The 14,938-nt window shown below is 45.0% G+C and overlaps 1 protein-coding gene across 1 annotated transcript in view; it reads right to left on the reverse strand.

Moving 5' to 3' along the window:
- Positions 1–231: 231 nt before the first annotated feature.
- LOC115147269 (B-cell lymphoma/leukemia 11A) overlaps positions 232–14,938 on the reverse strand; it is a 46,864-nt gene continuing 32,157 nt past the window's right edge. Inside the window, exon 3 of the mRNA XM_029689418.1 lies at positions 232–5,586. Coding sequence (XP_029545278.1) covers positions 3,599–5,586 — 1,988 coding nt within the window. The 3' untranslated portion in view covers positions 232–3,598. The remainder of the gene's footprint in view (positions 5,587–14,938) is intronic.

The raw sequence follows: 14,938 nt of genomic DNA on the forward strand, positions 1-14,938 counted from the left end.
ACAGATGCATAACTCTTTATGGGTGGTGATGATTTTCCAAGACAATGAGAGGTGTCATAGTTAGTATATTAACTGCGTGTGTGTGTGTGTGTGTGTGTGTGTGTGTGTGTATGTGTGTGTGTGTGTGTGTGTGTGTGCGTGTGGGGGAGGGGGGCACACGTTTGCATGTGTGAGTGTCATCCCAAACTAAATACCTTAGATATTTAGGTAAACAACCAACAATTCCATAAATGTATGTAATACTTTTTATTTTTCATTTTTTCAAGACAAAATGGCTGAGTGTAGAGAATAACGCAGACAACCGTTGTTGAAAAAAGAGTGGCATCTCCAAAAGAACAAGAACTCAACAGAAGAGATTAGAATTCCCAGAAACTGAATGGTGTGGTCAATGACATTTGGTCATTAAAAATAAATAAAAAAAACATCAGATATTCAACAAGAGAGAGAGAATGTATTGATTCCTAGCTGTGTGTGACTCTGTTTTGAACAAAGTTGTGTATAGTCATAATAAATAGGGACGTCCACTGTCGGAGGCCAAGTTCAAGTTCAGTTCAGAATAATCAGCGTTTAGAACAGAGAGAAAAAAAAGGCTGAAAACCGCAAACGTACCAATGTAGCATTGTCATGTACACAAAACATGTAGCCTACTTTACTTTACCAGCTCAAGCAGGCTTTTCTTTTACCCACCCCAATCATTTCTGTTTTCATTACAAATGTTTTGCAAACGAGATTTACCATTTACCATGTACTGTTTAGCAATGAAAAATCGATTTAAAATAAAACTGCTAAATTGATTTCCAGATTGATGTTCTTTTTAATCAATTGACTGCATACTGACTAGAATAGTTCTTCATTCATTGATATGACTGGAATGTGGTCAGGTGGTCGAGAGGAAAGGACAGTAAAAAGTTACACTACCAAGAACCCAACAATAGCTTGTATTACTGCATATAAAATGGCAGGAGAGGAAAAAAAATATATAAAAAAAAACGAAAAGAAAAGATATATACAACCACCTGTGTTACCATGTTGTGGCGCATTCCGACGGGACTGCGTGAAAAAGCCATTGCATGGCTTCTCTTATCCATAGAATGCCACGTTTCAATTTTCAAAAACATACTTAATTTTTGTTCAAGCATACAAATTATTCACACTATAATAGTATTATCCTGCCAAATTAAGAAAATATATACGGTGGCAGCTTGTTGGGCATTTTTTTTTTCAACTACTGAAAAGAGTACATTGAAACCTTTTAAAGAGAACAAGCGAACAGTTAAAAATACAGGCTTCAACATAAATACTAGAAGTGCCTACGCTAAGTGAACATTAATTTCAAATACCATTCTAAATACAGGAAAAAGTAGACCGTAAATGTGTATTTTAGCATAGGAACATGAGTGTGCATTTTCCTATGTTTTTTAAGTTCTCTCTATATATTCACATATAATCATAAAATCTCTCGCCGATGAAAATGTTGTTAAACCTGAAGACCTGTGTATAGCAAGAAGGCAAATAGATGAGAGTCATGTTCATTTCATATTCATAATATAGTGATAAAATCTTGAGCATAATCATCAAGATTTAACGAGAAACCCCAAAAAATATAATCAAAACAAACTTAAATAAAGTGTCCCCTACAGATATTGAAGTGTTACATTAAAAAACAGAGTTTATCTATTCATTTTTATAAAAATTTGTAGTAGAAAAAAAATCTTGCCCTATTTGAGCAGCAAGGTTTCTTTCTTTCTATCTGAAGCAGGAGGGAGTATGGCGGTTCCTGCATTGATACTGTATTACCCAGAGGCCCCAAAAACTGCTAGGCCCCCTGGGAAACAAAATGGCTGGCGACGGTTTCTCGTTTCACTCTTATCTGCATGAAGCAATGACACCACATCAATCGGTCTGCATTAGAGCAAAGTTTTCCCTTGAGTGTCCACCTGTAAACTGGGAAAATTGAACAGTGCACATATTTCATCCTGGGAAAAGTCCCAGTTCTTATTATTTTATACTCAACCGACTGTACCTCCGATTAGAGAGACAGATACAGGATCCAAGGCAGAGTGACAAGTGCTTTACCAACAACATTATGAAAGGGGGGCGATGCAAGTCTGTAAAATAAAAACAACAGCTGTGAGGTCTAACGTGTCAACTCAAAGAGCACAAAACGATGAGAAAGATTCAAATGATGTAAAAATCAAGCGGGGCATGTGTTTTACTGAATACACTTCTCAAAATGGTTCTTAAATTTTTTTTTGATCATTTCCAATATCAATTAGTTAAGAGGCAACATTTCAGCTTTTAGGAAATCTGATATAACATGCGGAAAAAAAGAAATAAGAGCTTATTAAAAAGCTTATAATGCATTTAAAAATTATGAATTGATCAAAATCTGGTCATTCCTTGCCCCCAACTCCAACCCCTTTTCCAAATCAGCCTGGCATGTCAGAAAAACATGTCTTCAGGTGCCCAGCCGCCACAGCAACACACTGTCATGGCCGACTCACCGAAGATCCCAGCAACAAGGACAACAACATAGTTTTGTGCTACTTACAAAAAACTGTAAAACCTTTCATTTCAAAACAAAACACTCTAACACATTAAGAGCTTAAGTTTACAGAATTATAACAACTCATTATTACATTTAGTACCCCTATGTAAGGTTCCAAACAAAACACAAATAAAACCCTTTATATAAACACCACATAATCCCCAAATAGCATGTAGCTAGCATGCCAGTAAACATAATGAGCATCTGAAGTATATTATACAATGAGTCAGGCAGATAAAATGATTTACCAGAAATATATATTTTTTGTTTCAACTGGTTCCTTGTGTTTCGCTGGGTCACGGAGGACGATGTCATATTGTACAGGTGCTTGATGCAAGAACCTGTTTTCTTCCCGTTAAACACATGTCCGCCAGCTATCGTTTGTAGCTGAATCTCCGAGCTTATAGCAAAAAGGAGGATTAACTAATGCAGGTCAAATATTCCAAGGCACAATTTTTTTGCTTTTTCAAACGATAACTATTCATTTCAAATTGACCACCACTATATCTTCTAAAAGAAAATGTTATGTTGCTAAGTGGCTACCGTTTCCTAGGCAAACCCAATTGATATTTTTAACCCAGTAATGGACAGAACATATTTTTAAAAGACCAGTCAAAATATGACCCTGCTTTTTGTAGTTAAGGGTTAGACCATTCACACTGCCCACCATGTTTCCAACACCAAACTGTACAAGATATGTAAAACAGTATGTATATGCAGCATGGGGGTTTTCTTCCTTTTACCTTTCTCTTTTTTTTAATCAAAAGTACCAACCAACAGAAACACAATTACAACCAACCAACCAATGAAGGACAATTTTCTCTAAGTAGCCAAAACACACCGAGCATGCCGTCCAGTTACAAAAGTACAAAACATGTAAATTATTGCACAATAGAAAGGCTCAAAAGTTTTTGTGTCCGATGCAATAGTATTGCCCCAAATATGGATCAGCTTTTTCAAAGGTACGGGGTTTTTGACTGGTGTCTAACCCCTGTCAGTCTCCCCACCTTTTGCCATGATTCAGCGAATCAGGGAGCTGCCCTGCCTCCCCTACTCAGTCTTAATTTCCAGGGTGGTTGGCATGGGTTGATCGCTGTGCCACTTCTTCATGTGTTTCTCTAGAGTGCTGTACACACTGAAAGGCATGTGGCAGATTTCACATTTATAAACGTCCTTGCCCATCTGGCCGTGGGTCTTCATGTGGCGAGTGAGCTTGCTGCTCTGGGCGCAGGCGTAGCTGCACAGGTCGCACTTGTAGGGCCTCTCTCCCGTGTGGCTGCGCCGGTGCACTGTCAGGTTGCTGCAGTTCTTGAATATTTTGCCGCAGTACTCGCACGTGTCACTCCGCCGGCTGCCGTCCTTGGAGCTGGGGCGCCCGCCGCTCCCTGACAGGTGGGGGGTGCTGGCCCCACTCCCCGTCCCGCTGTGGCCCGAGGCCCCACAGCCGCCGTCCAGCTCCTCGGGAGGCGTGGAGTAGCGCAGGCTGCCGTTCTCGGAGGAGTGCTCGGAGGATGTGGCGAAGGGCGATTGTCTGGTGGAGTACTCTCCAAAGCTGAGTAAGGGGTCCTTGAGTTGTCGGGAGGCGGCGTAGCCAGCCAGCCACTGGGAGTAGACGTTATCTGTGTTGGGGATGGTGGGCGTGGGAGGATCCAGTTCTTTCTCCACCTTGATACGCTTGGTCAGGGTGCTGAGGGACCCGGGGCTCCCCATCAGGAGCTTCCTGGTCAGGGCCTCATTAGAGAGAGGACCCAGGCCATTGGTCGTTGGGGTGGTACCACAGACCTCGTCGGCCCGGTCCGACTCCAGGGCCAAGTCCTCTTCACAGGCGTCCCGGGGAGTGCTCTGTCGGTGGGGATGGGAGTGGGGGTGGAGGGCCTGGCTGTTCTGGTGGTGCCGGGCCCCTTCCAACAGCAGGCTGAAATGATAATCATTCTTCTCACCATCCTCAGTCTCCATCTCTTCCTCTGCCTCCTCTCCTTCTTCCTCCTCTTCCTCCTCCTCTTCTTCCTCGTCTCCCTCTTCCTCTTCATCTCCCTCCTCCTCTTCTTCCTCTTCCTCCTCCTCGCCATTCTCAAGCAGCCCATTGTTCTCGCTCTTGAACTTGGCCACCACGAACTTGAGGGCGCTGGTAGCGCTGCCCACCAGGTCGCTGGTGCCTGGGTCGGGTGAGCTGGCGGTGGACAGGCCGTCATCCGACTTGGCGTTGAGGGAGTTCTTCTGAGAGTGCGTCTTCATGTGGCGCTTCAGCTTGCTGGCCTGGGTGCAGGCGTGGTTGCACAGGTGGCATTTGTAGGGCTTCTCTCCTGTGTGGCTGCGCCGGTGCACAATCAGGTTGCTCTGGAACTTGAAGGTCTTCCCGCAGAACTCGCACGACTTGGCCTTGAGCGGCGTGGTAGGCTGGGCCGGGTTGGGGGTGGAGCGGAAGCCGGACGAGGGCGACTGGGAGGTGGAGAGGGGAGGCGTGGCCGAGAAGGGGGGCTTGGAGCCCGGCTGGAAGGGCTGCAGCAGCCGTTGCATAGGGCTGGGCTTGTTTGGCGACATGGGTGGGGAGGTCCCCGTGGGGTTACCCGCCAGCTCCCGCAGTCTCCTTGAGAAGTCCATGGCGGGCGGTGGGTCCAGGACCACTGAGTTGAGCCGCATCACCCTGTCAAAGGCGCTCGGATGATGGGTGGCCAGCGCCAGGTTCTCCGGGCTCAGGTGGTGCCGTGGAGGCGGACTAAACAGAGGAGGCGTCCGGGGGTAGCGCCCCTCGTGTGGGACAGAGGCGGCCCCTTCCCGGCCAGACCCGGACCCAGGCAATCTCAGCAGACTGAAGGGGCTCCCATCGGCCAGGTGGACACCGTGGAGGGGAGGCTGGGAGGTGCAGTCACCCCCCATTCCGGGCGGGGCGGCTACCCTGGGGGTGAGGGGGCTACCTGGCTCGCTCTCCAGATAGATGCGGAAGCCGTGGGTGTTCTGGGCGTGCTGGAGCAGGAACCAGGCACTGCTGAACGGATGCTTACAGGTCGTACACGTGTAACTACTGGGCTCATCCTTATCTGTGAATAAGAGAGAGAGAAAGAAGAAGGGTTACTTGACTGAAAGAGAATGAGGACCTCTAGGATTGCTCGACTTCATATTTCAGTTCGACACCAAAGATATCCATTGTATTTGGTAAATAATTCAGCTTCCGTTTTTACTAGCTTAATTAATACACTGAGATTTAAACATGCATTCGATTACACAGCCCATCTAAAACAACACCAGCATCGAGATCTCAATCAGTGTGTACAATTTACACAGATGAGGAGGTAATTAGGAATATTTTAAACAATAATTGAATTTCAATGGCCCTTGCACGATGACCTGAGATTTGCCTGACAATGCCGTTTGTAATCTCGTTAAACACACTCAACCATCCTCCGTAGATGTTTAGAGAATTAGAGGGGCTAAAGTAGAACATGTACGTATCTGATGCTGACACATTTACATTGCACATTTTAGTCATTTAGCAGATGCTATTAGCCAGAGCGACTTACAGTTAGTGCATTCATCTTAAGATATATAAGTGGGACAACCACAGACATAGTAAGCACACTTTCCTAAATAAAGTAGCTAACTGCAAAGTCAGAGCTAGTAAGAGGGAAAAAAGTTAATGAAATATATATATATATATATATATATATATATATATATATATATATATATATATATACACAGTACCAGTCAAAAGTTTGGACACACCAACTCATTCCAAGGTTTTTCTTTATTTTTACTATTTTGTACATTGTAGAATAATAGTGAAGACATCAAAACTATGAAATAAAACATATGGAATCATGTAGTAAGCAAAAAAGTGTGAAACAAATGAAAATATATTTTATATTTGAGATTCTTCAAAGTAACCAGCTTCATGAGGTAGTCACCTGAAATGCATTTCAATTAATTGTTAAAAGTTCATTTGTGGAATTTCTTTCCTTCTTAATGCATTTGAGCCAATCAGTTGTGTTGTGACAAGGTAGGGGTGGTATACAGAATATAGCCCTATTTGGTAAAAGACCAAGTCCATATTATGGCAAGAACAGCTCAAATAAGCAAAGAGCAACGTCAGTCCATCATTACCTTGAGACATGAAGGTGGGTCAATCCGGAAAATTTCAAGAACTTGGAAAGTTTCATCAAGTGCAGTCGCAAAAACCATCAAGCGCTATGATGAAACTGTCTCTCATGAGGACCGCCACAGGAAAGGAAGACCCAGAGTTACCTCTGCTGCAGAGGATAAGTTCATTAGGGTTACCAGCCTCAGAAATTGCAGCCCAAATAAATGCTTCACAGAGTTCAAGCAACAGACACATCTGAACATCAATTGTTTAGAGGAGACTGTGTGAATCAGGCCTTCATGGTCAAATTGTTGCAAAGAAACCACTACTAAAGGACACCAATAAGAAGAAGAGACTTGCTTGGGCCAAGAAACACGAGCAATGAACTTTAGACCGGTGGAAATCGATCCTTTGGTCTAAATGTTTGATTTTTGTCTCCAACCGCCGTGTCTTTGTGAGACGCAGAGTAGGTAAATGGATGATCTCCTCATATGTGGTTCCCACCGTGAAGCATGGAGGAGGAGGTGTGATGGTGCTTTGCTGGTGACACTGTCGGTGATGTATTTAGAATTCAAGGCACACTTAACCAGCATGGCTACCACAGCATTCTGCAGCGATACGCCATCCCATCTGGTTTTCGCTTAATGGGACTATCATTTTTTCAACAGGACAATGACCCAACACACCTCCAGGCTGTGTAAGGGCTATTTGACCAAGAAGGAAAGTGATGGAGTGCTGCATAAGATGACCTGGCCTCCACAATCACCCGGCCTCAACCCAGTTGAGAAGGTTTGGGATGATTTGGACCACAGAGTGAAGGAAAAGCAGCCAACAAGTGCTCAGCATATGTGGGAACTCCTTCAAGACTGTTGGAAAAGCATTCCAGGTGAAGATGGTTGAGAATGCCAAGAGTGTGCAAAGCTGTCATCAAGGCAAAGGGTGGCTACTTTGAAGAATCTCAAAAATAAAATATATTTGGATTTTTTGTAACGGCCGTCAAAGGGAGTAGACCAATGTGCAGCGTGGTAAGTATCCATGATGGTATTTATTTTATCTAAACACTGAATCAAAAACAAAGTGGAACAAAATGCACAGCTCTGTCAGGTAAAAAACACAAAACAGAAAACAACTACCCACAAAAACCCTGTGGGAAAAGGCTACCTAAGTATGGCTCCCAATCAGAGACAACGATAGACAGCTGTCCCTGATTGAGAGCCATACCCGGCCAAAACAAAGAAATACACAAAACATAGAAAATGGAACATAGAATGCCCACCCTAGTCACACCCTGGCCTAACCAAAATAGAGAACAAAAACCTCTCTATGGCCAGGGCGTGACATTTGTTTAACACTTTTTGGTTACTACATGATTCTATATGTGTTATTTCATAGTTTTGATGTCTTCACTATTATTCTACAATGTAGAAAAAAGTATAAATAAAGAAAACCCTTGAATCAGTAGGTGTGTCCAAACTTTTGACTGGTACTGTGTGTGTATATATATATATATATATATATATATATATATATATATATATATATATATATATATATATATATTAGCACTGAATACTGAAAAACAAGGTCAGGTGTTAAAAAAATTGATAGTTTCATCTCTAAAAGAAAACAGAAAAAAGGAGACAGCCAGAGAATGATTTGAGGGGGGTGCTATGAAAATGCATTTCATGTATTATTATTCTATTTGGGATAGTTTCATGGTTTACAGCTTTATTTGAAATCCTCTCAGGTGAATAGAAAAGAAGAATAGAGAAAGGAGAAGTGAGATATGCAAAGTAAGTAGCACATTCTCTACACCACTCCTTAAATGTGCATCTTCTCTTTCATCTCTGCTTTCATTTCTTCTCTCCTTTTGTTTCTTATCCTTTTTTCTGTTTTGTTTAATCTGTCAGGCAGGCAGGCAGGCAGGCTAGGCAGACACTTAACCAAAAACATGAATGTGCTGCCAGCTATTAAGATTAGCCAATGCTAAGATGGCGGACGGGGCAGAAGCCCAGCCTTGCTGTACCCCACTGTGGCTGTGGAGGCTAGGGGTGAGGAGGACACGGTGCAGGCTGGGCTCCTGCTGCTAGAGCAGCCTGAAGGAGGAGAAGAAGAATGCGGTGAAAAACAGATTCTCACGTGTCTGCCTCCCTGCCACCCTGGCCCTCTCATGACAATTCCACTCAAAGAGTCACTCTTTGATATGTACGGCCCTTGTCAACGATATAGCTATACCCATTGATCCATTCATCCCTCAGCTTTATAGCAAACTGAGTGGGGCTGCCGTTTTGTTGTTTTTCGAATCAAGGGGTGGGCCTTTAAAGGCCAGCAAGCAACGGGGAAATGTGCACCCAATCAAAGGCAGCTCCACAGAACGTTTTTTTTCTTCACTGAAAAGAGATCTGGGGGGCTGGCAAATTATGGATCATTACAATCTGCAAAAATTACAGTTAATTGCTGCCACCTGCAAGGGGCTCTGACCTCCTAGGGTTTTTTCCATCATAAAAAGGCAATTTGCCCACATTCTGACTTTCCACATATACGCACATATAAAAATGCACTGCGTTTTTTGGGGGTCATTATATTGGCTGAAGTAGTGGCGGTATAGCAGCCTACACATTTTATGTATTTCCAACATGTTTTTTTTACTGAATGAAACCAAAGACCCATATTACTCTTAAAACGTTCACTTACAACCAAGCTTTGTTGTCGAGTTCTGCTTGGATTCTACGGTGATCTGCAACCCTGCCCTGACAACACGTGTCACCCTACAGTCCCCCTATGTGGGGAAACTGATAGAAATGCTGCTGTTCTTGAAAAGGACGAGGCTCATGTGGCGTATACACCTTCTCTTCCTCTGAGACCTACACCTGTCTATCTGTCGGAGGAGGATCGAGGCACAAGCGTGGGGTAGCGCGGCGTGAAGGTGCCAGGCGTGAAGGTTCCATTCGTAATGGCTGCCTGAGACGACAGTCGTGAAGGACAGCGGAGCGCCACAACACGGCCGGCCGCCAAATAATTTGCCTATACATCAAAAACATCCATCTCTCGCTGTGCAATCATCTGATCCAGATGACGTTTGAAACCTCCCTGATCACGGGACGACAACACAGAACAGTGTGGATAATTGACGCCCTCGTCATATTGATTGGCACCGAGCCAGACCAATGTGACGTACCCATTCCCACCCGCCTGTCCGGCAGACACACAACAACAAAAAGAAGATATCTAAATTGGCCTTGACTAGACTATGGGTGCTTCTCAAATGGCACTCTATTCCCTATATAGTTTTGACCAGGGCCCATAGGGGGCCATTTGGCACGCAGCCTATCCCTCTCTAATGATCCCGGCTCAAAGGGAAGGACAGCGTGTGAGGAAGCAGAGAAACACGTCCTGACAGGGCATTTGATGGCCTTGAAGATTATAAAAAGGGAAGGAATATGTGAGCTTGGGGGAATTGTCTTCTAAAATCGTCTCTGGTCTTGTCTAGTCCTCCAATGGAAAGAAAAAGAAGAGAACCCTTTCAGCGAGGGGTCTCTAGATTCTAGAAGCTCTAAAGCTAAAACTAAGTCGAGGTCCCTTTGAAATAGGACCAGGAGAGGAGGGACTGGGCTGAAACCAAGGCTGGGGAGAAGGCTTACGGAGATAGGGGGAGGGGAGGAGAGAATAAGAGAGAGAGAGAGAGAGAGAGAATAAAAGAGAGAGACGGAGAGAGAAAGAGAGATAGAGAATAGAAGAGATAGAGAGAGGGAGCGCGAGAGAGCGAGAAAGAAAGAACGAAAAGAGGAAGAACAGAAAAGGAGGACAACAAGCCTACCAAGGACATTGCAGCCCGTTGCAACACAAAGCAGAAGAGGGCTATTACAGTGTCTTTCTCTGTACAATGCACTGCTATCACCAGAGAATATGATCCGCGGCCATGCAAAGAGCAAAAGGCCAAATGGAAAAGGACATGTTAAACAGCAAGATATTGCCCATATGGCCCATTCGGCAGGATCACATGTATTCCAATACTGTCTCAGCCAGTCAGACAGAAGGAGACTAGGTTGGGCTAGACAAAGCAATAGTGATGGGATGATTATAAACAGTCTAGTCTAGGGAGGTGCTGCAGCCTGCAGCCACTTTGCACACGCAGATCCAGACCCTCTCATTGTTCCCCTGCTGCAATATGCACCTCCACACCCCGTACTCCCAACCCTCCGCCCCCGTAACCCCTCACCCTCCTACACTGGTGTCAGTCCCAGCCAGACCCCATCCACCCCAACTGAACCCCAACCACTCAAACACAGCGACACACAAACAACAGCCGTTGGCTACAATCAACAATGACCTTGAACCCTGAGGTAACAAGTTCACAACGCCACGGTAACAACTGTCCGTCCCCAAGCCAACTTTCCACTGTTCCTGCAAGGACTTGACTTTTCCACCATTTTGTTTTGTTTTTGACCAACCCCTGTTAAGTCTCTCCCTCCTCCTCCCGACCTTCCCAACTGGCTCTCACTGATATTGGTCATTGAGGTAATGGAGGAATGTTGTTACAGGATTAGCAAGGCATCGGAGGAGGAGAGAGAGGCAGGAGGACACTGTATGTCAGCTCAGCCATTTTGGACTTCCACCTGAAAAGTGATTATACTAATAACGGTCCCTGCCAATATTCCTAAGTGTTAATGGGAGTTGGTAGGAGTGATCGGGGAGGATATGGAGACCTCTTCAGAGTGCTGTGATAGAACGTGTTAATGTGACAACTAGTCTGTTCATGTCATTCGTGGATTCATGGACAGAGACTGGTGATGGAGGAGGATGGGGAGGTCCAGCCTGCCATTAGTCTTCCCATGTGTGTGTGTGTGTGTGTGTGTGTGTCTGCCCTCTCTCCGTCAATATTCACCCCAACGCGGTGGGTCCCAGCTGGTCGCAGCCCTGCTTGCTCTCTCTCTCACACACACACACACACACACACACACACACACACACACACACACACACACACACACACACACACACACACACACACACACACACACACACACACACACACACACACTCTCCCAAAACACACTCACACACTGTTGCCTTTGTCCCAGGCCAGACTACTTTGTGGTGCACTGAGCCACTGGCCACCAACAAAGAGCCTGTTTGACAAACACTTGTTCTGAAACAAAGCCCGATGCAGGAAATGCGGCTTACCAACAAGAAAAAACAGTGAGGGAGAAGAGAGAAGGGGAGAGCTATCCGTGTTCTAACAAACAGTCCGTCCGGGGATCCCAGGTTTGAAAAACAGACATTAGTGTGGCAACAGCAAGGTCCAGTCAGACTGCTAACCCACTGACTACACACATCAAACAGAAAGGAAAGAAGAGAGTCTGAGAGAAAGAAAAAAAGAGAGAGAGAGCGAGCGTGCAGAAAAAGACAGACTAGACACATCACAAGGAAAGAAAAGAGTCAGAGAGAGAGAGAGACCGAGACAGAGAGAAAGAAAACTTGGCTGGCATGAAGGGAGATTTACTGTGAGATAACTGACTGTGTGAAGCCTGGTGGTCTTTGGTTTGGACACTAGCTCTGTCTAGCTGTGTACCGTGCCAGTAAGTAATGTGTTCTGTGTTGGTTAGACTCTCAAGTCAGACTTTCATACTTATTACCTTTCCACAGTCATGAAAGATGACAGGAGCAGCCAGGACCGGGACGGTATTTCTCTGACCCACTAGAACCATTAGAGACAGATGATAGGAGCAGCCAGGACCGGGACTGTGTTTCTCTGACCCACTAGATCCATTAGAGACAGATGATAGGAGCAGCCAGGACCGGGACGGTATTTCTCTGACCCACTAGATCCATTAGAGACAGATGATTGGAGCAGCCAGGACCGGGACTGTGTTTCTCTGACCCACTAGAACCATTAGAGACAGATGATTGGAGCAGCCAGGACCGGGACTGTGTTTCTCTGACCCACTAGAACCATTAGAGACAGATGATAGGAGCAGCCAGGACCGGGACGGTATTTCTCTGACCCACTAGATCCATTAGAGACAGATGATTGGAGCAGCCAGGACCGGGACTGTGTTTCTCTGACCCACTAGAACCATTAGAGACAGATGATTGGAGCAGCCAGGACCGGGACTGTGTTTCTCTGACCCAATAGATCCATTAGAGACAGATGGCTACAGAGGACAAATTCACTGTAGGCACACACTGCACAATACACAGAGCCGAGAGGGAGAGATAAAAAGTGTGTCTGTCTGAGTGTGTGTGCTTGTGTGTTCTTCTAAGAGTCTCAGTGTGTGTGAATTTCATTCATTTATGGGTGTGTGTTTTCTGTGTATGTGTGTGTGTGTGTGTGTGTGTGTGTGTGTGTCTGTCCGCTGTCCGTTTCCTTTCCCTAACCCTGGACCTCTCCATCTCCAGTCGGTTGAACTCTGTTTGAACTGACCAGAAAGGACATCCATCCATCTACATGACCCCCTGTCTCTCCCTAGCCCAGTCCGAGGGCTCCTTGCTGGGGCATCTCTCGGTCCAACTGCCCCTGTAATGGGTCTGGTCTGTTTGTTCTCCCGTGTAGATCATTATATGCTATCTGCTGCTTACTGAGAGCTGTGTGTGTGTGTGTGTGTGTGTGTGTGTGTGTGTGTGTGTGTGTCTGTGTGTGTGTGTGTGTGTGTGTGTGTGTGTGTGTGTGTGTGTGTGTGTGTGTGTGTGTGTGTGTGTGTGTGTGTGTGTAGTCATAAGAAAGACATAATGGTACAGTATATAGACCTCTGGGTCATGAGGTTTAAACCAGTACAGTTAACGAGCCAATCAATTACATAAACATTTGCATTAGACACGGTCTATGACGGACAATGATAATGTCCTTAACATTGTCATTGTTAACAATGTTGTCCTTAAAGTCAAACAGAGTGGATGGAAAACAGAAATGAAAGGAGACACCAGGGAAACCCCAAACTGCCATGTGTCTGTTTCAATACATTATTCTACAGGTACTGCAGATGAGAAGACTTAATCAAGTCGGGATATTTCTGAACGACATCCCAGGCGGGCTCGGCTATGAATCTTAGGGAGAGAGAGCAGAGATGAACAATGCTGAAAGACTAGACATTAGAGACTAGAGTGGACGTATGGATTGCTCATTGGAAACACACACAGCTTTGCTGATATCAATGAGGGAATAGCTGCAAATAGATATTTCCCTCTATTTAGTTGTGTATTTCTTTCTAAGGGAGGGGGCCCCTTTGAGCACTTCATGCAGTAGGTCAGCAATCACTGTAGGAACCTTTCACTGGAGGGCCCAGACAGTGTTGAGAGAAGGAGAGAAGAAGAGGAGGAGCGGAGGAGAGGAGGAGAGGGTGTTTAGGATAGGGGGTAGTGGGGGTTAGGGTTAGGGGGCATCTACAGGCAGGGACCTGCAGACTGGAGAGGCCACGAGAAGCACACACACACACACACACACACACAACTCCCTCCGCTCCCACTGTGTGTGAGAGGATCCCTCCAGGCTGAGCAAACACTTCTGTCGGTCTGGGTCCGGTGTCTCACTCAATTTAATTCAATAGGCTTTATTGGCATGGGAAACATATGTTTACATTGCCAAAGCAAGTGAAATAGATAACAAACAAAAGTGAAATAAACAATCAAAAATGAAGAGAAAACATTACACTTACAAAAGTTTCAAAGAAATAGAGACATTTCATATTATTGTCTATATGCAGTGTTGTAATGATGTGCAAATAGTTAAAGTACAAAAGGGAAAATAAATAAACATAAATATGGGTTGTATTTACAATGGTGTTTGTTCTTCACTGGTTGCCCTTTTCTTGTGGCAACAGGTCACAAATCATGCTGCTGTGATGGCACACTGGTATTTCACCCAATCGATATGGGAGTTTATCAAAATTGGATTTGTTTTTTAATTCTTTGTGGGTCTGTGTAATCGGAGGGAAGTACGTGTCTTTAATATGGTCATACATTTGGCAGGAGGTTAGGAACTCTCTCTTTCTCTCTCACTTTCTCTCTTTCTCTATCCCTACACCCTCCTTTCATCTCCCTCTCTCACACTCTCTCTCACACTCTCTCTCCCTCTCTCTCTCACTCCCTCTCTCTCTCACTCTGTACCCCTCCACTGATACTTACTCTCACTCTATCTTCTCCCCCTCACGCCAGCATACTCCCCTGTTCCTCCTCCCTCCTTTCTTTACCAGTATTTTCTTATATTTCTGATGACAGCACTGAGAAGGGTCGAGGTAGGTCTCCCTCCCTCTCGCTCCGTCTCTCTCCATCTCCTCTTGCTCTGTTTTCCCTCTGAAGCCCTCTACCCTTGGCCT

Source organism: Salmo trutta, chromosome 14 (genome assembly GCF_901001165.1).
Source record: "Salmo trutta chromosome 14, fSalTru1.1, whole genome shotgun sequence".
NCBI lineage: Eukaryota > Metazoa > Chordata > Actinopteri > Salmoniformes > Salmonidae > Salmo > Salmo trutta.